This window comes from Bubalus kerabau, chromosome 11 (genome assembly GCF_029407905.1).
Source record: "Bubalus kerabau isolate K-KA32 ecotype Philippines breed swamp buffalo chromosome 11, PCC_UOA_SB_1v2, whole genome shotgun sequence".
Taxonomy (NCBI): domain Eukaryota; kingdom Metazoa; phylum Chordata; class Mammalia; order Artiodactyla; family Bovidae; genus Bubalus; species Bubalus kerabau.
Genome location: NC_073634.1, coordinates 106670194 through 106692386, shown reverse-complemented (window position 1 = coordinate 106692386; position 22193 = coordinate 106670194). Strand labels below are relative to the sequence as shown.

General features: G+C 63.3%; 2 protein-coding genes across 10 annotated transcripts in view; both read left to right on the top strand.

The window, feature by feature from the left end:
* Positions 1-12032, top strand: part of SEC16A (SEC16 homolog A, endoplasmic reticulum export factor) — a 31186-nt gene extending 19154 nt beyond the window's left edge. For 6 of the 8 annotated variants that reach the window (XM_055541559.1, XM_055541557.1, XM_055541562.1 and 3 more), the window contains 17 exons: positions 8-119; positions 265-370; positions 1007-1147; positions 1984-2097; positions 2343-2535; positions 2852-3082; positions 3473-3555; positions 4224-4352; positions 6190-6270; positions 6450-6506; positions 6592-6703; positions 7099-7236; positions 7473-7549; positions 8177-8254; positions 8712-8771; positions 9583-9660; positions 10445-12032. In XM_055541559.1, the coding sequence (XP_055397534.1) occupies positions 8-119; positions 265-370; positions 1007-1147; positions 1984-2097; positions 2343-2535; positions 2852-3082; positions 3473-3555; positions 4224-4352; positions 6190-6270; positions 6450-6506; positions 6592-6703; positions 7099-7236; positions 7473-7549; positions 8177-8254; positions 8712-8771; positions 9583-9660; positions 10445-10513 (1859 nt within the window). In that variant the 3' untranslated portion in view covers positions 10514-12032. The remainder of the gene's footprint in view (positions 1-7; positions 120-264; positions 371-1006; positions 1148-1983; positions 2098-2342; positions 2536-2851; positions 3083-3472; positions 3556-4223; positions 4353-6189; positions 6271-6449; positions 6507-6591; positions 6704-7098; positions 7237-7472; positions 7550-8176; positions 8255-8711; positions 8772-9582; positions 9661-10444) is intronic. The other 2 variants (XM_055541560.1, XM_055541561.1) reach the window with 2 other exon arrangements.
* A 421-nt stretch (positions 12033-12453) lies between these two features.
* INPP5E (inositol polyphosphate-5-phosphatase E) lies at positions 12454-22181 on the top strand. 2 transcript variants are annotated; one of them, XM_055541543.1, is made up of 11 exons: positions 12454-12531; positions 13398-14477; positions 17408-17531; positions 18737-18834; positions 19393-19517; positions 19608-19727; positions 19934-20041; positions 20384-20545; positions 20642-20757; positions 20881-21017; positions 21488-22181. In XM_055541543.1, the coding sequence occupies exons 2-11, from the start codon at positions 13630-13632 to the stop codon at positions 21618-21620; spliced, it is 1971 nt and encodes a 656-aa protein (XP_055397518.1). In that variant the 5' UTR covers positions 12454-12531; positions 13398-13629; the 3' UTR covers positions 21621-22181. The 2 variants fall into 2 exon arrangements, with proteins under 2 accessions (XP_055397518.1, XP_055397519.1); XM_055541544.1 differs by lacking the exon at positions 12454-12531 and adding an exon at positions 12538-13003.
* Positions 22182-22193: the final 12 nt, after the last annotated feature.

Genomic DNA, 22193 nt, shown 5'->3' with positions numbered 1-22193 from the left:
CCCTCAGCCTCCAAAGGGCTCCTCGATGCTGCACACTTCTGCTACCTCATGGCCCAGGTCGGATTTGGGGTGTACACCAAGAAGACGGCAAAGCTTGTCTTAATTGGGTCAAACCACAGGTGAGGGACACGTCAGCGTGGCGGCGCCCGCGTGCCTTAGAAGGGACAAGGCCCCACGCGGCTGAGCGGCCCGCGCAGTGCCTGGGGCGCTGGCGCTGCGGCTTCCGGGGGCCGCTGCGCGTGACGCGGCGCCTGTGCTCCACAGTTTGCCGTTTTTGAAGTTCGCGACCAACGAGGCGATCCAGAGGACAGAGGCCTACGAGTACGCGCAGTCCCTGGGGGCACAGGCCTGCTCCCCTCCCAGCTTCCAGGTGGGCCTGGGCTCCGGCACACTCCCGGGGCTGGGCCTGGTCAGTGCTCACAGGCCACAGCTGTTACAGGTTTTATTCAAAGAAACAAAACGATGAAACGGGTTTGGAAATCTCGAGGAGGTCTTAACCAGTAACACTCAGGAACAGAAACCTGTCGTGCTGAGAGTTCTGACTGAAGTTTGGTTCTCAGTCCTCTTAAGTACTAAGAACTTGCACTGTTCGGTTGCAAGTTCTTTTCTATCAACTGTGGACTTTCCTATCAGGGAGGGTGGTACCTGACGGGACCGCGCATGTGTGTGTGAAACGGCGTGGCACACGGGTGCCAGCCGAGCAGGGTGAGTGCGCTGGGGCTCCCGAGAGGCCGTTGTCACGGCACAAGCGTGGCGGCGCCTCGTGCTCACTCCGTGGTTGGGAACGCTGACGGCTGTGTTCAGGGCGTGTGAGTTTCTCAGAAGCTTAGTTGTGCACCCTGATCTAAGCTTGCTGGGGGAAGGGGCTGGCTCTGCTGTGAGCAGGCGGGGCAGGGGGTGTGGAGAACCCAGAGGAAGGACAGGAGGGCTGTGGGGCAGGGGCAGCTGGGTACAGGGGGCAGCCCCGGGCGGCTCGCGCGCCGCTGAGCTTGTCTCTCTGTCTCAGGTGTTCAAGTTCATCTACTGCTGCCGCCTGGCCGAGATGGGGCTGGCCGCGCAGGCCTTCCACTACTGCGAGGCGATCGCCAGGAGCGTCCTGGCGCAGCCGCACAGACACTCGCCGGTGCTGCTGCGCCAGCTGGTGCAGGTGATGCCCCCAGCCTGGGGCCCCCAGGGGCCACAGCCACGCGGCGCTCAGACCGCCCGACCGAGACGAGCGCAGCCATGCGGCGCTCAGACCGCCCGACCGAGACGAGCCCTGCACACTCTTGGGCAGGAGCAGGTGTTTGCACCTCAGCACAGGGCCCTCGGGAGCTTTGGTGTGAGAAGGGCCGCTGGCAGGAGGCCTGCGTACCCGGGCACCCTAGCCTCGCACTTGGCACCGGGGGCCTCACTGGGCTGGGTCCTGGCTGTGGCCCCGCAGCCCCAGCTTCCCGCTCCATGAGACAGAGCACGTGACGACCTCCTGGCAGCGCCCGGCATCTGCGTGTCCCTCTCCTGGAGGTGGCACTGAGCCCGCGCTCGTGACACTGAGGAGTCTTGCCAGGGAAGCTCTCAGAGTCACAGGAGCCACATGAACGGGCTGCTGAGCCCTTATCTCTGCCCCATGGCTCCAGCCATTACCGCCAGACTTGCTGCCCCCACCCTCCACGGCCCCCCAGAGCATGAGCGGTCTGGGTTGGGGGCGCCTCGGCGAGTATAGTCCAGTGGAGGTGGGCTCAGCGCCCCAGGGTCCGTCCGGTGCTGTGGCCTCCGCGGCCAGTGCTGGGGCTGCTGACGTCCCAGGCCCTCTCGTGCATACATAGTCTAAGATGGTCCCAGGCCCTCTCCTCACGCGTACACAGTCATGTACGGTCCAGAGAGTGCGACTCGGGCCCCCACGGTGGAGGAAAGCTGCGTGTGCCGTCTGGGTGTGTCCAGGCCATAACGGGTTTGGCGGGTGTCTCCTGTGGGAACAGAGCCTATATCTCCATGTGTTTCCAGGTTGCCTCCCAGTTGCGCCTCTTTGATCCTCAGCTGAAGGAGAAGCCGGAGGAGGAGGCATCTGCAGAGCCTCCCTGGCTGGTCCAGCTGCAGCTCATGGAGAGACAGGTTGAGGTGCGCTGGGTGTGAACGGGCCCTGTGCGCACACCAAGGGCTCCCGTGCTCAGGACACCTGTTAGGGGAGTTGGGGGCAGCGCCCATGCTTGGGGCACCTCTGTCGGGGGGACGGGGGCGGTGTCTGTGCTCAGGGCACCTCTGTTGGGGGGGGTGGGGGGGGCAGCATCTGTGCCCGGGGTACCTCCGTTGGAGGGCGGGGGGCAGCGTCCGGCGGGGAGATGCCTGAGGGTCTTCTCCCTCAGGAGGGTGCTGTGGCCTGGAGTCAGGACGGACCCTGCCCCCCGCACTGCCCCAGCTCACCAAGCCCTGAGGTGGGGCCCCGTGATGGCCCGGAACCCACCCAGCTGGTGGGCCTGGGCGCCGACAACCCGCTGCTGGCCCCGCCGGCGCCTGGTGCTGAGCTCTTAAGCCACGATGTGCGGCTGCTGCCCTCAGGTGAGCCCGCGGCCTCCTCCCGGTGCTGCCTCCCTCGATGAGCCAGTCGCGTCCCAGGGCTGTGAAGGTCGGGTGGGGTGGGAGGGCCGTGAAGGCAGTGGGCCTGCACGGGGCTGGACAGCCGCCTGCTGGGCTGTCGGAGCTTCCCGTGGCCTCGAGCCCATGCTGTGCGGAGTGAGGCCCCTTGGCACCCTGGCAGCCTCACCCTTTGTGCTCAGACAGAGAGTTCCCATCTCCCAGTGAACGAGGCAAGTCTGCAGAGTCCCTGGGGCGAGCACGTGGCCTCAGATGGTCCCTTCTGCACCGTCTCCCGCAGCTCCTCTGATGCTCCCAGATGGCCCAGCAGCCGTTCCCGTCCAGGTGCCCATGTTCCCCGTGCCACTGCCAGGTCCTGTCGAGCTGGGGCCTGTACATGGTCCCCCAGGGGCTGTACCTGGCTTTCCAGCGCCGTCTGGGCTTGACCCTGTGGCCCTGTACCCCGGACCTGGGGTGCCACCTCTCCAGGAGACGGACCGCCTGCTCCCGGAGGCCAGGGGCCAGGACGCAGGTGGGTCTGCAGAGGGGGCCGTCCTGAGGGCAGAGTGGAGTGGGTTTGCTCTTGAAGGAGGTGCCTGTAGGAGGAACCTAAGTCATCCTGACCTGGAGGAGGTGGGAGTGGGTGTCCCAGGGTAGGGGGGCCAGCCCTGTGACCCAGGGGATGCGCCAGCCCTCCTCCTACAGGGCTATCCCTGGCCGTCTGTCCACCTGGACAAGCTTCCTCTAAAAGTGACGCTTCATTTTTACATAGTTAGAACAGCGCAGTCTGGATTTCTGAAGGTCGCGTCGGGGGCCCTGGCGGGTGGGGGAACTGTGCGTCCCCAGCGGCAGGTGTGGCCACGGAGCCCCCCTGCCCTGGGCGCCGGTGCGGAGCTCACCAGAACCGCGCTTCCCTCGGCAGGGGTGGTGCCGCAGGAGACGCCCGGCAGAAGCTCGCGCTCGGAGCCGGGAGAGGAGGAGTTTGGCAGGAACTTCGCTGATACGGTATTTGCCCATACGGCTTTTGTCTTTAAGCCGTTTGTTTTCTGTAAACTCGTGAATAAGTACTTCTTCTTTTTTAAGCTGTAAGTAGGTCAATAGCACTTAAATTTATGAGGTTGTCTTTTGAATTAATTTCATAAAGAGAAACCTTGAATCCTTAAAACATGAAGAATTGTTGTAAACACTAATAGGGAGAAAAGTAATGATATAAAAGAAGGCTTTTAAGGAGGAGAAATACATGTCTATAATGAAACCGTCTCGTCAGTTTTAAAGTTTTCTGAAATGGAGAACTTCTTCGATTTCTGCATCTTTTCTAGGATCTGTAAAACTTTTAGTGCTTTCCTTGAAGTCAGGGTTCATCGTATCAGACACATTCGACATAAACAAACACCCCGTCTGTGTGCTCTGATCCCAGTGCAGGGGTGGGAGGCCGGGTGGATCAACGCTTTTCTATCCGTGTTCTGGAAGCTTCTTACAGATAGCCAGTTCTTTTTGTTGTCCTGGGAAATGCTCCTTGTGTGCTTTCCCATTAAAACATTCTGTCCCTGAGAAAATAAAAGCGGCAGTTTAACTGTATTGAAAAAACTGTCTCAACCTGGGGATGACCATCTTTCTGAACAGTTCTGCCTCTCAAACCGCCCCGTCCTCAGCACGCGCATGTGTCCCCACAGGGCTCCTTCAGGACCTCACCGGGTCCCGAGGCACCGCCTCAGGCCCTGCAGCCGCCTGCGCCGCTGACACGCACGCCCGAAGCGCAGAGGCCCGTGCAGGCCGCCAAGGAGAGCAAGGAGCCGAAGAAGGTGACGCGCAGCTCCAGCCGGGCAGGGGTGGGGTGCCGAGGCAAGGGGACAGCGTGTGTGTGAAGATGGGGCCCAGTGTGTTCTTGAACGGCAGCGTGTGTGCAGTGAAGTGTGTGTGGTGTGTGTCTCTGTGTCCACGTGTGAACCACCAGCTCAGAGCGGGGGACGCTGCCCGCCCCGAGGCCCGCGGCTCCAGGGCCTGTGCAGCCGCCCGGAGGCTCGTGTCATCACTGACCTGCCCCCACCGCCCAGGCTGGGCCGTGCGTGCGGGAGTGGCCCTCGCCGTGCAGCGCGTCGTCGTGGGCGTGCCACGCTGCCGTTGTCCTTTCCCCCGGGAACGGACGTGAGTCGGTGTCTCTCAGTTTGCGTTTATTGGGGATCCGGCCGCGTGAGTCTTCTTGTCTGTGTCTTGTGGTGGACGCACTTCTTTTCCGAGGGTGTATCCCAGCATCACGGGACAGCTGTGTGTCCAGCTCTAGAACGTCCTGCTGGACAGGCCTCCTCGCTGGTTTACCAGGTGGTCCTTCCAGCACCAAGCAGGCAAGACCCTGGCCGCATCATCCCTGGGGCCGCGTTGTCTGCCCTCCTGACGGCGGCCACCATGCCGGGGTTGGTGACCCTGATGAGCACTGGCACGGCGCCTTCCGAGTGCTTGTCTCCCCCCCCGACTGTCTGTGGAGGGCTGCTCAGGTCTTCTCCCGTCCTTTACGGGGCCCTCAGGTTGGCGGTGGCCCTTTTCACGTGGATGCAGGTTCTGTCAGATGTGTGTTGTAAGCGTCTTCTCCAGCCTTGGGTGCCCTCTTATCCTTTGGTGGCAGCTTGGGAAGAACACGGTTCTCAGTCTAGTGCTCAGCAGACTCAGCTTTCACGGCTGGTATCTTTTTTCTTTAATTACTTATTTTTGGTTGTTGTGGGTCTGGGTTGCTGCACCCAGGCTTTCTCTAGATGGCCGCAGGTGGGGGCTGCTCTTTGTTGCAATAGGCTTCTCACTGTCATGGCTTCTCTCGTTGCGGAGCACGGGCTTCACGGTGCTCCTGGGCTCTAGGGTGCAGGCTCCGTCGTCGGGGCTCCTGGGTTTAGTTGCTCCACAGCACAGGGCATCTTCTCGAATGAGAGATGGAACCCATGTTCCCCACGTTCGCGGGCAGATCCCTACCCACTGTGCCACGAGGGAAGCCCCCGTGGCTGGTATCGCAAGTAAACACAAGTTTAATTCAAAACGTGCACAAGCCGTGCAGGTGACTGGACGTGGCCGCCCACCCCAGTGCGCAGTCGGCCGCAGGTTCAGAGCGGGTGGGGCTGTGGCGCGGCTGCCGCAGGTTCGGGGGGTGGGGCGGTGGCGCTGTGGCCGCTGCACTTTGCGGCGCACGTGATGGGCAGCGTGTGAAGGATGAGGCCGACCTCCCTGACGCCTGACCTCTCCCAGTCTGGGGGCGCAAGGGCCTGTTCTGAGGAGCCCACACGGACTTGCTAGCCGTCACCACTGCTGGGGGAGATGGTCTCAGGCTGCCTATGGTTGGCATTTGGACATGAGAAGCTCCAGGAGGCGAGTTACTGTTGCGATTTTTGTAACTGTGGTGAAACACTCATCACGTTGGTCCCTGCCGCTGTCTTTAAGCGCGCGGTTCTGCCATGCGGCCGCCACCGCCGTCCCCAGGGCTGTGTCTTCCACACCGAAGCCCTGCCTCCACTGGGGTGAGGCCCCCTCCCGCAGACAGGCGTCTGCTTCCTGTCCCTGCAGCCTGACACCGGGGCTCGCACGGGCTGGCCCTGCTGTGCGGGCTTGTTTCTCTCAGTGCCACGACCTCAGGCTTGTTCTGGTGGTTTCTCTGTTCAGAGCAGCGAATCCTGGTTCTCTCGCTGGCTGCCTGTAAAGAAAAGGACAGAAGCTTACCTGCCAGACGACAAGAACAAATCGGTGAGTCCTGCCAGGTGGGCCTGGGGAGCCGGGGGTTCTGCAGCAGCAGGATGTCCAACTGTCTGCATGGAGCGTCTCAGTCCTCGGCGAACCTGGGCCGACGCCTCTCACGCTCAGGGCCTGAGTCTGCTCACCTCATGCTACTGAGTTTTCTTTTTTACTTTTCACAACCCCCGCAGATCGTCTGGGATGAAAAGAAGAACCGATGGGTGGACGTCAATGAGCCGGAGGAGGAGGTGAGCTGGGACCTCGGGCGGAGAGGCACTCCCTGGGGCAGGAGCTGTGGGGTGGCGGATCTCCAAGTGGGCTTTCCTTCCGCAGAAGAAGGCTCCACCCCCGCCTCCAGCTGCCCTTCCCAAGGCTCCACAAGCTGCCCACCCTGGTCCCGGAGGGCCCCCCAGACCCACCGTGAACATGTATTCTAGAAAAGCAGGTAACAGGGCTCAGCCGAAAGTTAGAGGGGGTCTGGGTTGTGCATTTGTCCTATAGACACTCCAGAGTCCGGCAGGGACCACACGTGTGTCAGGCATGGCTTGTCTCCCATGAGAGGAGGGCTGGTTCCCTGAAGATGAGTCTGGGGTGGGGGTGCCCGTCCTCCGGAGCAGTGAGTGGTTTTGGGCAGGGTGGATCCAATCAGTCGGAAAGGCAGCCTGGCAGCATCCTGGCATGAAGTGGGACCCTCACCTGAGCAGGAGGCCCTGGGAGAGGCTCCCGGTCAGGGCCCAGCCTCCCTGAGGCTGGAAGCGGGGTCCCCATGGTCCCTGGACACACGGAGGACGGAGCTGGGGGTCAGGCACGGGCTGACCTTGCTTCCTCTCCGTGTCACAGCTGGAACCAGGGCGCGCTACGTGGACATCTTGAACCCGGGGGGCCCCCAGCGGAGCGAGCCAGCCCTGGCTCCCACTGACCTCTTTGCACCCCTGGCCCCGCTTCCAATTCCGGCTCACCTGTTGGGCCCAAACACAGGTACGCAGCCCGGGCAGCAGGGCTGTCCGCTGCCGGCCTGCTGGCCTCGGGTCTCCTTCTGGGGCCCTGGCCTTGGTCCTCTTTTGAGAAGAGCGCCGTGGACGCAGAGCGCGAGGCCCACCATGGTGTCTGCAGGCGCGTGTGTGCGGGGGGCAGGCGGTGCGCGTCCCCCGGAGTTTAGTCCCCCGGGCACCAGGGCCATGTGGACAGCAAGGGCCTCCTCCGTCTCCCCGCAGATGCAGAGGGGCTGCCGTCCACCGAGGGGGCCAGCAGGGAGGGGCCGGCCAGGCCAGAGCCCGCCTCGGATCCCAAGGTGAGCCATGCGCACAGCAGGGCGCGGGGGCCAGTGGAAGTCAGCCTCCTGCTCCCCCAGGAGGCGGCCACGTGCAACTGTTCTCTGGAAACACTCTCCTGCTGACGTTTTAATAGTATAGAGGGTTTCTTTGTGTGTGTGAAATACAGTCATTTAGAGTTTGATATTTGAGATTGGATGGAGCTTGACTTCAGTCCTGGTTCTCCATTACTTAGCTATTTAAAGTTTGGGGGTGGGAGGGGACTGGTGGTCCAGTGGTTAGGACCCTGTACTTCGCCTGTAGGGGCAAGGGTTCAGTCCCTGGTTGGGGAACTAAGATCCCACAAGCGGTGTGGCAAGGCTAAAAAAGGGGGGGCAGGGGATGGGGTCACTCAGCTCCTTTGAGCCTCGGTGCCGCCGCATGGATGGGGTCGCGGCGCCCGTCGCAGGGCCGCCATGGGAGGCACAGCAGGTGCCCGGGAAGTAAGGATGCGATGCGGGTTGGAGTAGCAGGTCTGTGCAGAACCTGCAGGGCTTCTCAGAAGGCGCCCCAGGAGGCCGTGCTGCTGTCCCGGGTGGTCCTGCTTCGTGTGGGAGCCCCGGGCTCACCCGGCTTTGCTGGCAGCAGCCTCCCCCCTGTCCCAGCAGGTGTTCGGGCCTGCAGTGGCGTCGCTCCCTGGACCTGAGCTCCCAGCGTCTGGACTGGATGGTCCCCAGGGAGGAGAGGTAAACGGCACTGGGGCGCGTCTGCGGAGAGTCTGGGCCTCGGAGGCCCACGGTGTCCGAGTGGCTCCTCTAAGACGATATTACCGGGTGGCGAGAGGGCAGTGGAGAAACTGAGGAACCGGAGCAGCGCTGTGTCTTAAAAAAGGCACACTTGTGTGCGCACAGTCATTTGGGAGCTTGGGCCAGAGTGAGGGCTGCAGGCGCTCGTCAGCGGGGTCCCCTCCGTGCCTCGGGCAGCATGAGGCCAAGCCACCCGAGGCCCGGGGCTAGGCGAGCACCTCTCGCACGGGTCATTTCCTGTAAAAGCTGTCCGTGAGCAGGAGCTTCAGGCTTTCTCCCGATTGAGCTGTATTGATCTAGCGGCGGCGTAGCTCGTTGGGACCGAGCTGCCGGCTGGAGCCGCGGCGCCACGCTGACTCTGCTGTTCGTCTGTGTCTGTGTTCTTGCTGTTTTGTAGCTCTCGCGCTGTAGTTCACTGAGCTCGTTATCACGGGAAGTGAGCCAGCATTTTAACCAGGTACCTGTGGCTGGCCCTGTGCACGGGGTTTGTCTTTCCTCTGAGATCGCCGTGCTGCTCAGTCACTCTGCCCCGGCCCCTGACGCCACCTGTCGCCGCTCAGTCGCCACACGCCTGAGGGCACCGTGCTCCTTTTTTTTGAGGTTCTCAGAGGGTGGTGTCGAATATCCAGGCACATCCATGGTCAGACTGACTCCAGGATGCCCATAGCAAAGGGCCAAGTTCTGTGGTTGTGCTCTTTCTCAATTGAGTTTTTCAAAGGACTAGTCACAGGCATAGCTTCACGGGGGGCGTGTGTGTGTGCGCGTGCATCAGAAGCCACTGGGATCAGGACGCGCTCATTTCAGAGGCACAGGCTCTGTTTTCTGATCAAACAGGAGACAGTGTTGTAGGCCAGGCAGGGTGAGATGGTGGCCGCTGTCCTGCGGTCAGGCTCGATCGGAAATAAGAGAGCACTTTAACTCTTCCGTGCGTTGTGGGACTAAGCTTTCCCTTGGCTCAGAAGGACTTCCTGGGACGTGTTTGTTTGTGAACTAGAGCACTGGATTTTGTAGCTGGACGCTGAGGTCTGGAGCGATCCCCAGTACCTGCTCCCCTCCCCCCACTGCTACGTGTGCATGCCCTGGTTTTACTGTTTTTCTGAGCCCCGTTAAATAATTAAATGTAGTTCTGCAATAAGCGCCTTTGACCTGCTTCTGTGGCATCTTCAAAAGTGTGATAAACCCTTCCTCAGAAACAGTGTCTGTATTTGCAAACGAACCAAGCCGCTGTGCTTGGTCAGAGGGTGAGACGGCCTCTGTGTGCTCCCCAGGCTCCCGGTGCTCTCGCCCCTGCTGGGGCCCCTCCTGGGGCTGCGGTGCCCTTCTACAGCCCTGCTCAGTTTGCACAAGTGAGTGCCCTTGCTGTCTCCCTGGCTCTACTGCTGCTCTGGGCGTGGAGGCGGGGGGCCCTGGGGGAGGGGGCTAGCGCCCCATCCGTTTCCTGCTGACGCTGCCCTGGGGTGGGGCTGACCCCCTCCTTTGCTGACTTTGGCCCCTCTTCACCTGGTGGCTGGTCACCTTCAGGCTGGAAATGCTTTCTTTCATTTGTCTCCCTCCCAGTCTCTGGCCTGGAGAGAGTGGACGGGAGGTGGGGGCAGTCTTGGGATGCAATAGAGGAGGGGGTCTGCGGGGAGGTCTTGGCTTTAGGAATTCGAAACCTCCCCTGACCGTGGGCCATCCCAAGGCAGACCCTGCCCTTGCCACCTGGGGTCCCCAGCCTCGGGCTCCCTCCGGGGTGGGCCCCCATGACTGCGCCCTCCCTGCTCCCAGCCGCCATCTGCGTCTCCACTCCACAGCTGAGGGGATTCTTCTCTGCTGGATCTTCACCTTGCTGACGCCTTCACAAAACTTCTTGACTCTGACTTCGTGTAGGGTTTTCCTGGGACCCAGAGTAAACGCCTGTGCTCCATGCCCGCCTCCCTGGGTGCTCCCTCCCTCCCCCTGTCTCCGGCTGGGGCTCCTCAGACACCCGGCTGTGGGCGCGGCCTCGCCCCGCCACCCTGCCTTAGGGACGCGGGCTGTGCAGGAGACGACAGCACACACCTGTTTGTTGAGGCCCGTCATCTGCTCTGCTTGGTCTGCGGCTCCCCTGGGGCCAGCGTGCGGACCTGAGTCCTGTCCCTGTTGTTTCAGGCCCCTGCTGCCTCAGGAAGCTCAAGGACGGGGAGGATTGGCCAGAGGAAGTACCCGGCGTTAAGCTAGAAGGGCCGCGTCTTGGAGCAGCACCGGGACAGGAGATGGCTGTTCCGCCCAGAGGTCAGGCCAATGGCCTGCGACTCCAGTCTGTCCCCAGATGGGCGTGAACACAGCGACTCAGAAATGACTTGCGGAGTGTTCCGACATTAATTCCACACCTTCAAGATGCTGGATGAAGAGTGACTCTTTGACCCAAAGGAATGATTTAAGGATCCAACATTTGCAGTCACTTGCGGACATGACACTGAGTGAAGCTGGAGGCATCTTGGCTGCAGGAGGATTTTGCTTCTCAGTAACTAAGGCACCTCTCAAAACCTCACGGTGAATCGTTGCCAAATAAAGCCCAGAGGTCCTTTCAGATGCCAGGAGGAAGCAGTGCACACAGCGCACCTTTGACTCGGAGAGGAGCTTGCCTGCCTGCCCTGCACCCAGAGGCGGTCGGGTCAGCCCCTGCTCCACGTTGCTGAGTGGAAGGGTGCTTCATCTCCGAGGAAACTGGGCTTCCTTTAGCAGCAGCTCCGTTAGGTTTTGAGAGCAGCCCTCGGTACTGACCTGCGTTTTATCTCCTGGATCCAAGACGTGCCCAGCTCTGCGTGGTCTCCTGTGGCCTCACCAGGACCGGGAGGCTTCCCACAGTCAGAGGGACCGGCTGGGACAGAGCTGTTCTGAGTGATGGGTCCAGCGTCACAGCTGGGACTCTGCGTTTGGTGTGGGTTTTTCTGTGGACCCGCCAGGCCCTGCTTCCCGTGGCCGGCCCTTGGGTGCTGTCCGCTGCCTGCTGCCTCTCGCCACTGCGTCGCTTAGGGAGCTGGTAACATCCTGAAGAAAGGGGCTTGCAGCTGTTTCTTGTCCGAAGCTCCAGAGTCCGACCTTTGTGGCCCTGGACTTGTCAGCCTGTGAACCTGCGCAGGACGGTGACCTCCGGGTGGACTCAGCTTTAAGGCTTCATCGACTGTTCTCAAAACTGTTCACATTCTCTTTCTGTCTAAAGGGACTAAAGAAAAGATTTAAGTATTTATAAAAATCATTAGGAAATAATTTCTGTAGAACGCTGGGGGACGTGGTTTGTTGGGTTTTAATCCAAGTGTCGGGCTTGGGTGGGATGGGGTCAGCACAGGGCCCTTGGGTCCACTGGGTCGTCTCGGAAGGACCCGCAGAACGGTTTCCAGGACGCGCCCCTGCGGGAGGGCCCGACCTCACCGGCGGGCGGCCCGTGTCCAGGACGCGCCCCTGCGGGAGGGCCGACCTCACCGGCGGGCGGTCCCCGCGGGAGGGCCCGACCTCACTGGCGGGCGGTCCCCGCGGGAGGGGCCGGCCTCACTGGCGGGCGGTCCCCGCGGGAGGGGCCGGTCTCACTGGCGGGCGGCCCGTGTCCAGGGTCAGTGCCGGTGCGACCCCCGGGCTGAGACCTGCCCCTTGTCTGTGTCGACCGCCAGCGAGTTTTGATTCAAGAAGCTTCCTCTGAGGCGGGAGCTGCTATTTTTCCTAAATGCAAATTGTTAAATAAAATATTTTGCGCTCTCAAGGCCTTTCACGCTGTCTCCTTTTGTTTATTGAAGCCTTTGGGGACCTGGGTTTGATTGGCTTCTAGGGCTCCCTGGGCCACTGCTTTCTGTCCCTCCACCAGACCCGCCCGCTGGGGGACCCCCCGGAGAAAGGGCGCCCTCTCCGATGGGCGGTGGGCGGGCCTGACGGGAAAACCCATCCTGAAGGCAGTGAAGAGGGACCAGGGTAGCGCTCTGCTTTCTAGGCTCCAGTCCCCCAGGGTCCTCACTAGTGAAATACAGAGACGAGGGGCGGGGCTGGGGGCGGGCCCGAGGGGCGGGGCGCGAGCTGCTCGGGGGAAGGAAGCCGCCGGCACTCCCGGCGCCCACCCGAGGGCGCCCTCGGCCCTCGCTCCACGCGCCTGGGTCCTCCGGCCGCCAGTGGCCGCTGCGGGCGCCGGGATCCAGGCCACCCTGCCCGCCGGTTGCCGGGGAGCGGCCGCTGAAGCCCGCGGAGCTGGGGACTGGCGACGTCGAGAGGTGGGGGCGCGGGGCGCGATGACCCTGGTCGGGGGCGGCAGTCCTGGAGAAAGTCCGGGGCGGGGACACGGGGCCCGCACGACCTAGGCCCCGAGTGACCCCTGGGCGAGAGCCCGGAAGCCTTGAGCGGAACGACCCCTGAGCTGGGCTGGAGGACCGGGCGGGGCGACCCCAGGGTTGGAGTCCGGGCACACGGGTCCCTGGCGCGGAATCGGGTTGTGGGATTCCCCGGCGCGGAGCGGGGCGCGGGTGTCGGTGGCGCGCCAGGATCCCCGGGCGCGGGTCTCGTTCCCCCTACTCCGTCCCCAGCCCCGCGGCTCCGGGCGGTTGTTACCCTGGGGAGCGGGCAACCGGCCGGGCCAGACTCGCTAGTCCTGAGTCAGGGGCCTTCGCGGCCGGGGCGCAGACCTGCTCAGGGTCGCCTGCTCTCGGGGCCGGATCGGCGGGCCAAGTGATGGTGGTGGGCGCGCAGGTGAGCGAGGTAGGGCCGTCTGACCCCGGGGAGGGGGGTGGGAGCGGGGAGGGGCGGGGAAGGAATGGGCTCGGGCCGGATCCCCCTCCGAGGCTGCACCTACGCCTTTGGGGTGGAAATTCTCACTAGTTGGGCCCCTGGCTCCCCAAGTGAGGAGCAGCGCCCCCGCCCATCCCCCACCCCCTGCAAGAGGGAGACTTTCCTCCATCCTAAGATGCTGGACTTTTCACCCATCTCCTGGGAGGAGCCAGCGGGCCAGGACGCATAAATGCTTGTTCTTGCTGGGCCGCTAATGACCTGTCCACTCTGTCACCCTGCCCCATGCTGTCCTTCAGGACCATTAAGTGGCATCACTGCCCTGGTGATGAAGGCTAACCGCAGGGTGTTCCCTTAGGTACTTTCTGGGGACTCCGGACCTTCGGGGCTCCCAGCCATGCAGCAGCTGATCCTGTCCGAGCCGGACCACCCCAGGCCCGAGGGGGAGCTGCTGCCATGCCTCCGCTCCGCGCCCCCCCAGCCACAGCCAAGCACACGGCCCTGACCCCGGGCGTCGGCAGCAGCCCCCAGAGGAGCCGTTTCCCGGGTCAGCCAGGCTGCCCCCGGCCCTGAGAGCTGGCCCCCAGACTATGCCATCCAAGTTGGTGAGCTTGGGGCATTCAGAGACCGCCCCCCAGCAGCCCACTGCCCAGGGGTGTCTGCGTCCTGAAGACAGCATGCTCAAGGGACTGCTTCCGAACAGTGATGAAGAGCCTGTCCCCTGCCTGGGGTCTCCGGCTGCTGGCGACCGTCGGGGACCCGAGAGGAGCCCAGAGCTCCCCCTGGATACCCCAGAGCAAGTCAGCAATGAGGACCCACAGGCCCAAGCAAGACCCTTTACCCCAAAGCCGCCGCCCCCGAGGCCCAGGCTGGAGCGGGCGCTGTCCCTGGATGAGAAGGGCTGGAGAAAGAGGCGTTTTCGAACCAGCCGCGAGGACCTGACTGTGCGGAATGGGGCCAGCCCCTCGGGGGGCTCCCTGCAGGACGAGGCCCCCGGGACCCCCGCCCGCAGTGGCTCCCCGCCCTGCCTGAGCGCCTCCCTGCAGGAGATCCCCACAGCTCGCAGGGCCCCGGGCAGCGGGGGGCCCTCCTCATGGGGAAACTGTCTTTCTGGGATGATCAGCACGTCCCTGGACCTGCTGCACCGGGAAGGGGCCTCAGCTGGGAGCACCCCTCGGCTGGCCAGTCTGCTTTCCCCGCGCCCGCTGCCCGCCATGGCCCGCAACATGGCCTCCGAAGGCCTGCGGACGGCGAACAAGGTGGACCCAGATCACGCCGACTACAAGCTCCGGCTGCAGGCCAGGCTGTTTCGGGTGCACAGCAGCCTGGGCCCTGGCCGGCCCCCAAGCCCCCTGGCCTATGACGACTGTTCCCTTCACTCGTCCAGGTCCACCTTCAGCCTCCTGGCGCCCATCCGTGCCAAGGACGTCCGGAGCAGGTAGGGCCCCGGGGGATGCGGCCTCGGGTCTCGGGAAACCCTCAGAAGCCCCATGAGAGCCGCAGGCAGGTTCTCCTGAGAGGGTGTGTGGGCCGTCTCCTCCCACCCGCCTCTCCCAGCTGCACCCCCAGCTTTTCCTTCTGCGTCTCAGCCCCTCAGGCACCGGTGAAACAGCTGGTCAGGTGCACAGACCTCTCTGCACACGGGGCAGGCCTGTTTTCCTTCCTGTTTCTTGCTCTTGTCGGGAGCCGCCCTCCGTGTGCGTGTGCAGGTGGGCCCAGGACTCTGAGGTGTGTCCCGGGACCCGTGTCCACACGGTCCCTTTGCTGAGGACCAGTGTTAGGCGGCCATGCCCCATGTACCTGCTGGCACTTTTCCAGGTTGGAGAGCTGGATGGGGCTGGGGCCCCCAGGGGCGTGGCCAGGCTGCCCCCAGGGGAGGGGCCCCATGGCCCATCTCCAGAAGGGAGGGGCGCAGGCAGAAGCCCGACCTCTGTCCTTGACACTCAGGAGCGCCCCAGGGTCTCCTAACAGGCAGGGCTCGGCCCCCAACCCAGTGGGCAAGGAAGATGCTGGGTGTCCAGCGTCAACAGGGCTTGAGTGGTTAGTCCTAATTATCGCCTAATTTATATCTTGAAGGGGAGGCAGGTGCTGCCCCCATCTCCAGCTCTGAACCCCCTGCCCTGAGCCGGAGCCTCAGGGCACACCACACCCGGTCCCCAGGGGCTCCTAGACTGACCCGTCCACACCCACTGGCTGTGTGCTGGCCTGCTGTTTCCGGGAGCTTGGGCTCGGGGCCACGCTGCGGCTCAGAAGCCGTCTTGTGCCCTCCCTGCCTGCCCCCACTGCCCCCAGCGCGCCCCTCCAACCCAGACCACTGACTGTTTCGAGTCTGTGAGCTACACAGTTTCTGGCAAGTGTTGACCTCTGCCGTGGGGATGAAAAAGCAGCCCCAGGCCACACACATCAACAGCGTAGTGTTGTGGACAAAGGAACACTTTGTTCAAGGAGGCCAAAGTGTGACTTTCAGGTCATTTTCCTTTGGCACAAAAATACTTCTTTTCCCCAACCACTGAAAAGTGTAGGGGATTTCCCTGGTGGTCAAGTGACTAAGACTACTCCCAATGCCGGGGGACCGGGTTCAAGCCCCGGTCAGAGAACTAAATCCCACGTGCCACAATGAAGAATTGGCGTGCCGCAATTAAAGATCCCGCATGCCACAGCGGATATGGACACTCCCACGTGCCATGACGGAGACCCAGTTCAGTTCAGTCACTCAGTCGTGTCTGACTCTTTGCGACCCCATGGACTGCAGCACACCAGGCCTCCCTGTGCATCACCAACTCCCGGAGTTCACTCAAACTTACGTCCATCGAGTCAGTGATGCCATCCAACCATCTCATCCTCTGTTGTCCCCTTCTCCTCCTGCTCTCAATCTTTCCCAGCATCAGGGTCTTTTCAAATGAGTCAGTTCTTCGCATCAGGTGGCCAAAGGATTGGAGTTTCAGCTTCAGCATCAGTCCTTCCAATGAATATTCAGGGCTGATTTCCTTTAGGATGGACTGGTTGGATCTCCTTGCTTCACTGGACCCATGACAGCCAAATAAATAAACAACATCATTGATTAAAAAGAAGTAATAGTAACACTGAAAGTGTAGGAGCGAGTCTCAGCTTGTGGGCTGCACACAGCCCAGACCTGGCTGGGGTCAAGGCCAAGGACGGAGGAAAGGGGCGTGGATTGTGCCCTTGAGGGGCTGCCTTCTGCACATACTGCAGACGGGGCTGGTTTGGAGAAGGCAGCCCTGCAGGCAGCCCGACGGGATCCTTAATACAGAGCGGCCTCAGGGAGGCGCCTGCCTCCTGACATCGCGAGCTCTTGTCCTGCAGAGCGTGGTCAGAGTTTAAGAGCCTCTCATGCGAGCTTGTAAGGACTGGACTCTAACTTCACCTCCTTGCAAGGGATTGGTGCCCATCTCTGCAAGCCAGGGTCTACAGTCTTCTAAGCAAGTTGGAATGAAAACAGCAAGTGAGACCTTTGAACTTGTCAGCTCTTCACATCAGGCGGCCAAAGTATTGGAGTTTCAGCTTCAGCATCAGTCCTTCCAATGAATATTCAGGACTGATTTCCTTTAGGATAGACTGGTTGAGCCTGGACGTTTGAGCCTGTGTGTTCCCCTCCGTCTTTGGGAACCTGATCAGTCAGGCACAGTCCTTGTCACGGGTCCAAGGGAAACAGTTTTCACACAGTTGGGAAGGAAAAAAAAAAACAAAACACTGAGGCAGTACTAACAGTCTTTCGTGGACGTGTGAAAATTACACAAATCTCAGGTTTGTCCCTAAATGAAGTCTCCCTGGTGCTTGGGCACACACGAGGCTGCTCTCGGGCTAAGTGGAGACAGGTGAACAGCCCCACAGGCAGAGTCCCCGCAGGGCCTCTGTGGCGGTGTTTGACTCTGCACCGTTTGCATGAGTTATTCTGTGAGAGCCTACAGTGGATTGAACCTGCAAAGACCAAGGCATCCCAGGAAGCCTTTACAAGCTCCCAGTGCTGGCTGGCAAGGTGGAGGCCGGAGCCCTGGAGAAGGGCGTGTCCCCCCCAAGTCTGCTTACAGTCCAGAAGCCCACCTCGACCTCTGCAGCCCTCCCAGGGCCTTGCGCTTAGAGGGTCCCCCCAAAAGCCCCAAACATCACCTGCCCGTCCCTTCCTCTCCGGAGGCCAGGAGCCTGAGGGTGTCTGTAGAGCCCTGGACACGGCGGGTTTCCCTGGGCTCCAGGGGCTCTCCGCACTGTGCTCCCCCCATCCCCGCCCAGGGTCCTGAGGCCACTCCAGCTCTGGGAGGGGGCTCCCGGCCCCGGAGGTGTGTCCTGCTCCCAGCCCCTCCCTGGGTCCGTCTGCTGCAACCCCCAGCTCAGTCTGGCCCGTCTCCGCAGGAGCTACCTGGAGGGGAGCCTGCTGGGGAGTGGGGCCCTGATGGGGGCAGATGAGCTGGCCCGTTACTTCCCGGACCGGATCGTGGCCCTGTTCGTGGCCACGTGGAACATGCAGGGCCAGAAGGTGAGCGGGCACCGGCCTGACGCGGGACGGGACGGGGTTCCTTCTGGATGCTTCCCTGGGGCACGCAGAGGAGCCTCCCGGCCATCACTGCGGCCCTCGCCCCTCTCCACCAGTTCACATGGCACAGATGCTTCGCTTTTCAGAGACGCTGTACATGTCAGAGCAGTTCTAGGTTGACAGCAGGTTTGGGAGGAAGAAGCAGAGATTTGCCGAGAGCCCACCCCTCACCTGGCCTCCAGGTGGCTGCACCCTTCACCCGTCAGGCGGCCCCGCTGTTCTACTCGCCCTGCGCCACTCGTGCGCGCGTCTCCCAGATCCCCACAACCGTGTGGGGACACGGGTGCCCCGATGCACACCGCGGGTGGGCGTCCATGCTGTGGTCCGGGTCTGTCTCCCGCCGTGTATCCCCGTGGTCGGGGCTCATGTCCATCCCGCCTATGAGCCGGGGCCCCGGGACGACCGCAGCCAGGGGGCTCAGGGTTCACCCACTGATTTCTGGGGGAGCCCACTGGGGGATTTCTCTCCAGCCACCCCGTGTCTCCTGGGGGATCCCTTCCGACAGCTAGGGGGTCTCCACCCCTGCGTTGCGGGAGGCTCCGATTCTGGGGCCAGCCACGGGCTTCCTCCGGACAGTGGGCGACCTAACGCCCAGCAGGGTTTCCGGCCCTGTCTGGAATGCCTTCTGTCACCCGTGTGCGCCGAAGCACATCCCGTCCAAAGAACAGAAGTGGCCGCATCCCGGGCTCCCATCCTTCAGGGTGATGGGCGGGGCTGCTTCAGGACAGGCCCCTCCCCACAAAACCACCACCTGAGCGGAAGCGCCGGCTGCGGCTGCACGGTCACCGGGAGCCCCGGCTGTCTGCGGCCTGCCTGCACCTGGGGCCCAGAGCGCCCGGGCCGCAGCTGGTGGGACAGCGGAGACTGCCGGCGAGGTGCCCACTTTCCTCCCCGGGCTGCTGTGAGGGCAGAGGTTGGGGGGTCCCCTTGTAGGCAGCCAGGCCCGGGGGCCGGAAGCAGCACAGTTGCCGTGCGTGGGCCCCGGCGGGATGGGGCACAGGCCCGGCGAGGACAGGCCGAGGGAGGGGTGGGCAGCCTGCCCGGGCCAGCGGCTCCCCGTGTGTGGTCAAGGGTGCCCGGACAGCGGAGCCCCCGCCATGGGGCCCCTGCAGCCTCTGCAGCCCCTGCCAGAAGCTGCCCTTCCGCAGGAGCTGCCCCCGAACCTGGACGAGCTCCTGCTGCCGGCCGAGGCTGAGCTGGCCCAGGACCTGTATGTTGTGGGCGTCCAGGAGGGCTGCTCTGACAGGTAGGGCCAGGGCCTGCCCCTGCCGCTGCCCCTCGCGCTCCGTGTCCCCGACCCGCCACTCCAGCGTGGTCCTGCGAACCAGTCTCGGTGCTTTGCCTGAGACCCCCGTGTGAGGGGAGACATGAGCTGTGGTCTAAGCCTGGGCTCAACCGGGATCACTTTCTTCTCAAGTGGGGACTCACAGAGTTTAAAAGAAATGCAACTGAGGTTCTTGTAAATACATAGCTGCTCCAGGAGAAAGTGAGGGACCCAGCACAGCACGGCCCCCAGCTCAGCCCCTGAACGTCATTGCTCACCTGTCCCGGCCGTGTGGGCAGTTCAGCTGGTGACTGGGGCAGGGTCGCGGCACAGGCCTGGCCGGAGTGGAGGTGCCCGGTCTGCTCCGGACACTGGGGGGCAGGGTCTGGGCTCCAGGGAAGGTGGCCCCCCTCCCGCCTCCCTGGGCTCCTGCTCTTGGCCTCTGGGAGGCAGCGGAGGACCCGTGGCCATGGCGGAGACGCAGGGGGCGGTCCAGGCTCGCCCTGTGCTGTGCAGCTCTGACCGCCCCCCGCCCCGCAGGCGGGAGTGGGAGGTGCGGCTGCAGGAGACGCTGGGCCCGCACTACGTCATGCTGTACTCGGCAGCCCACGGCGCGCTCTACATGGCCGTGCTCATCCGCAGGGACCTCATCTGGTTCTGCTCAGGTGGGTGCCCCGGGCTGGGCATGCAGGCTGGGGGCGGGCAGCCTGGCCGGCCCGCGGGGACGGCCCGGGTCAGCCCTGCTCCTCCCGCAGAGGTGGAGAGCTCCACGGTGACCACCCGCATCGTGTCCCAGATCAAGACCAAGGGGGCCCTGGGCGTCAGCTTCACCTTCTTTGGCACCTCCCTGCTCTTCATCACGTCCCACTTCACCTGTAAGTCCTTTGCCGTAGGCCCCCCCATTCTCCTGTAGGCCCCCCTTCACCTGTGAGCCCCAGACCCCTCGAGGGGAGGGTCACGGTGCAGATGCTGGGTGATTAGACCTTGCTGGGTAGGGGGTCTGTCTCGGACCGACCCCCAGGCACCAACCTTGGGCTCAGAAACCTGCCTGTGGAGAGGCCCCACCCTGCTGTCCTTGCAGCCGGAGACGGGAAGGTGGGCGAGCGGCTGGTGGACTACAGCAAGACTGTGCAGGGCCTGGCCCTGCCCAAGAACGTGCCGGACACGAGCCCCTACCGCTCTGACGCTGGTGAGCCGCTTTACCCTCCCCCCAGACACGGCAACTTCTCTTGTTCTCTGGGTGGTTTAATGGAGAGGAATGTTTGGAGCCTTGAGAACCAAGGCCAGAAAAGTCTGCAGTCGCTCACCAACCTGAAGCAAGGTCTGGTGCCAGGCTCCCTGAGTTGTGACCCTGTGAACCCAGAAAGCTGTGGACACCCCCCCACCCCCGCGCCTCCCTCGCCCTGAGCCCCAAGGGTGTTGTGGGCTGCCCCTCGCTTCCGGGGGTGCGGTAAAGTGTCCTGACCCAGAGTCGGGGTGCAGACACACGGTGGGGGGTGTCTCACGCACTTCCCTGCTGCTCATGCCCCAGCGGACGTCACCACCCGCTTCGATGAGGTCTTCTGGTTTGGGGACTTCAACTTCCGCCTGAGTGGGGGGCGGGCGGCCGTGGAGGCCATCCTGAAGCAGGACCTTGGCTCCAGCATGCAGGCCCTGCTGCAGCACGACCAGCTCACCCGCGAGATGCAGAGAGGTGAGCGGGCAGGGCGCCGCTGCGGCCGGGCGGGCCCAAGGGGCGGCGTGGCGCTGGCCTGAGCCGCCACCGAGTCAGGGCCGTGCCCCTTCCCAGGGTCCATCTTCAAGGGCTTCCAGGAGCCGGACATCCACTTCCTGCCGTCATACAAGTTCGATGTCGGGAAGGACTCGTATGACACCACCTCCAAGCAGAGGACCCCGTCCTACACGGTGACCGCCCGGGGCTGGGGAGCGGGGCCGGGCCTCCTGGGGGCTTCCGTGTGTGGGGACTTGGCTGGAGGGCAGAGCAGGCCAGCCCAGCCCGCCGCCAACCGGCCCTGGGACCGCCTGCAGGACCGCATCCTATACAGGAGCCGCCACCAGGGTGACATCTGCCCCGTCAAGTACTCCTCCTGCCCCGGTGTCAGGACGTCCGACCACCGCCCCGTGTACGGCCTGTTCCGGGTCAAAGTGAAGCCAGGGAGAGACAAGTCAGTACCGTTGGATGCTCTCGCTCCTGGGCCCCGGGCGGGGGCGGCCTGAGAGCACAGCCTGGTCTCTGCATGTCCCGGTGCCCCGAGGGGAGCAGGGTTCTGGGTGCCCCGAGGGGAGGTGGCTGTGCAGTGGGTCAGAAGCCAGCGTCAGGCGAGCGACGCACCAGAGGGTATGGGCCTTGCCTGCACCCCGAGCCAGCCAGGCCTCCCAGGCACATGCCCCCTAAAACAGCCAGTGGGTGGCAGGGGCCACCTACCAAGGGGGCGGCCTGGCACAGGCGGGAGGCACCGTCCGCTGGCTGTCGGCACACAGCTGCGGGTGGGCACGCGGATGGTGGGCCCGGGTGCGGCCCCGGGGACCCAGGCCTCAGCTGTGCCCAGCTCTTCCACATGCCGCCTACCTGTGGCCAACACTCAGGTGCGGGGGCCGGGTGGACAGTGTCCTCCTGACGGCCCTTCCTCCCCAGCATCCCACTTGCTGCTGGCAAGTTCGACCGGGACCTGTACCTGCTGGGAATCAAGAGACGCATCTCCAGAGAGATCCAGAGGCAGCAGGCACTCAAGAGCCAGCACGCCAGCGCCATCTGCACCGTCTCCTGAGGCCTCCTGAGGAGGCCCCAGGGACGGGCCATTCCCGGAACAGAACCAGCGTGTCCCCACGGAGCCCCCGCTCAGGCTGACCTCCCCGCACCGTGGTGGCTGTCAGCGGCAGAAGGACCGCGTCGGGCTGGCTGAGCGCAGGTCCCAGGCCCTGCGGGCAGGCGCCCTAACCTCCCGTGTCAGGTGATGACGTGTGCACATCCAGGCTCACCGCTAGCAGCACCGCCCCCGCCCCCAGCCCAGACCAAGAGCGGCCCTTCTGGCACCCAGTGGCGGGCAGGGGGCGCTGCTGGGAACCAGGAGGGCCAGCGCCGCTCAGGCCCACAGACTGTCTTGCTGTCCTCCCCCAGCAGTTGGGTCCATCTGCTGAGGTCATGTCGACCCAGAGCAGCAGCAGCGTGAGGGACGCACTTCCAGTCTGGAGCAGCCGCTGGAAGTGTGGGGTGTCGCCACTTTGCTGGCCGAGGCCACCCCGCCGATGTCTTTTCTTGAAGGGGTTTAGAGCCTGTTGCCGCCTTGTGGCTTGCCCCCTCTTAAAAAAAAAAAAAAGCATAGGCTTTGAATGTGGGAAAA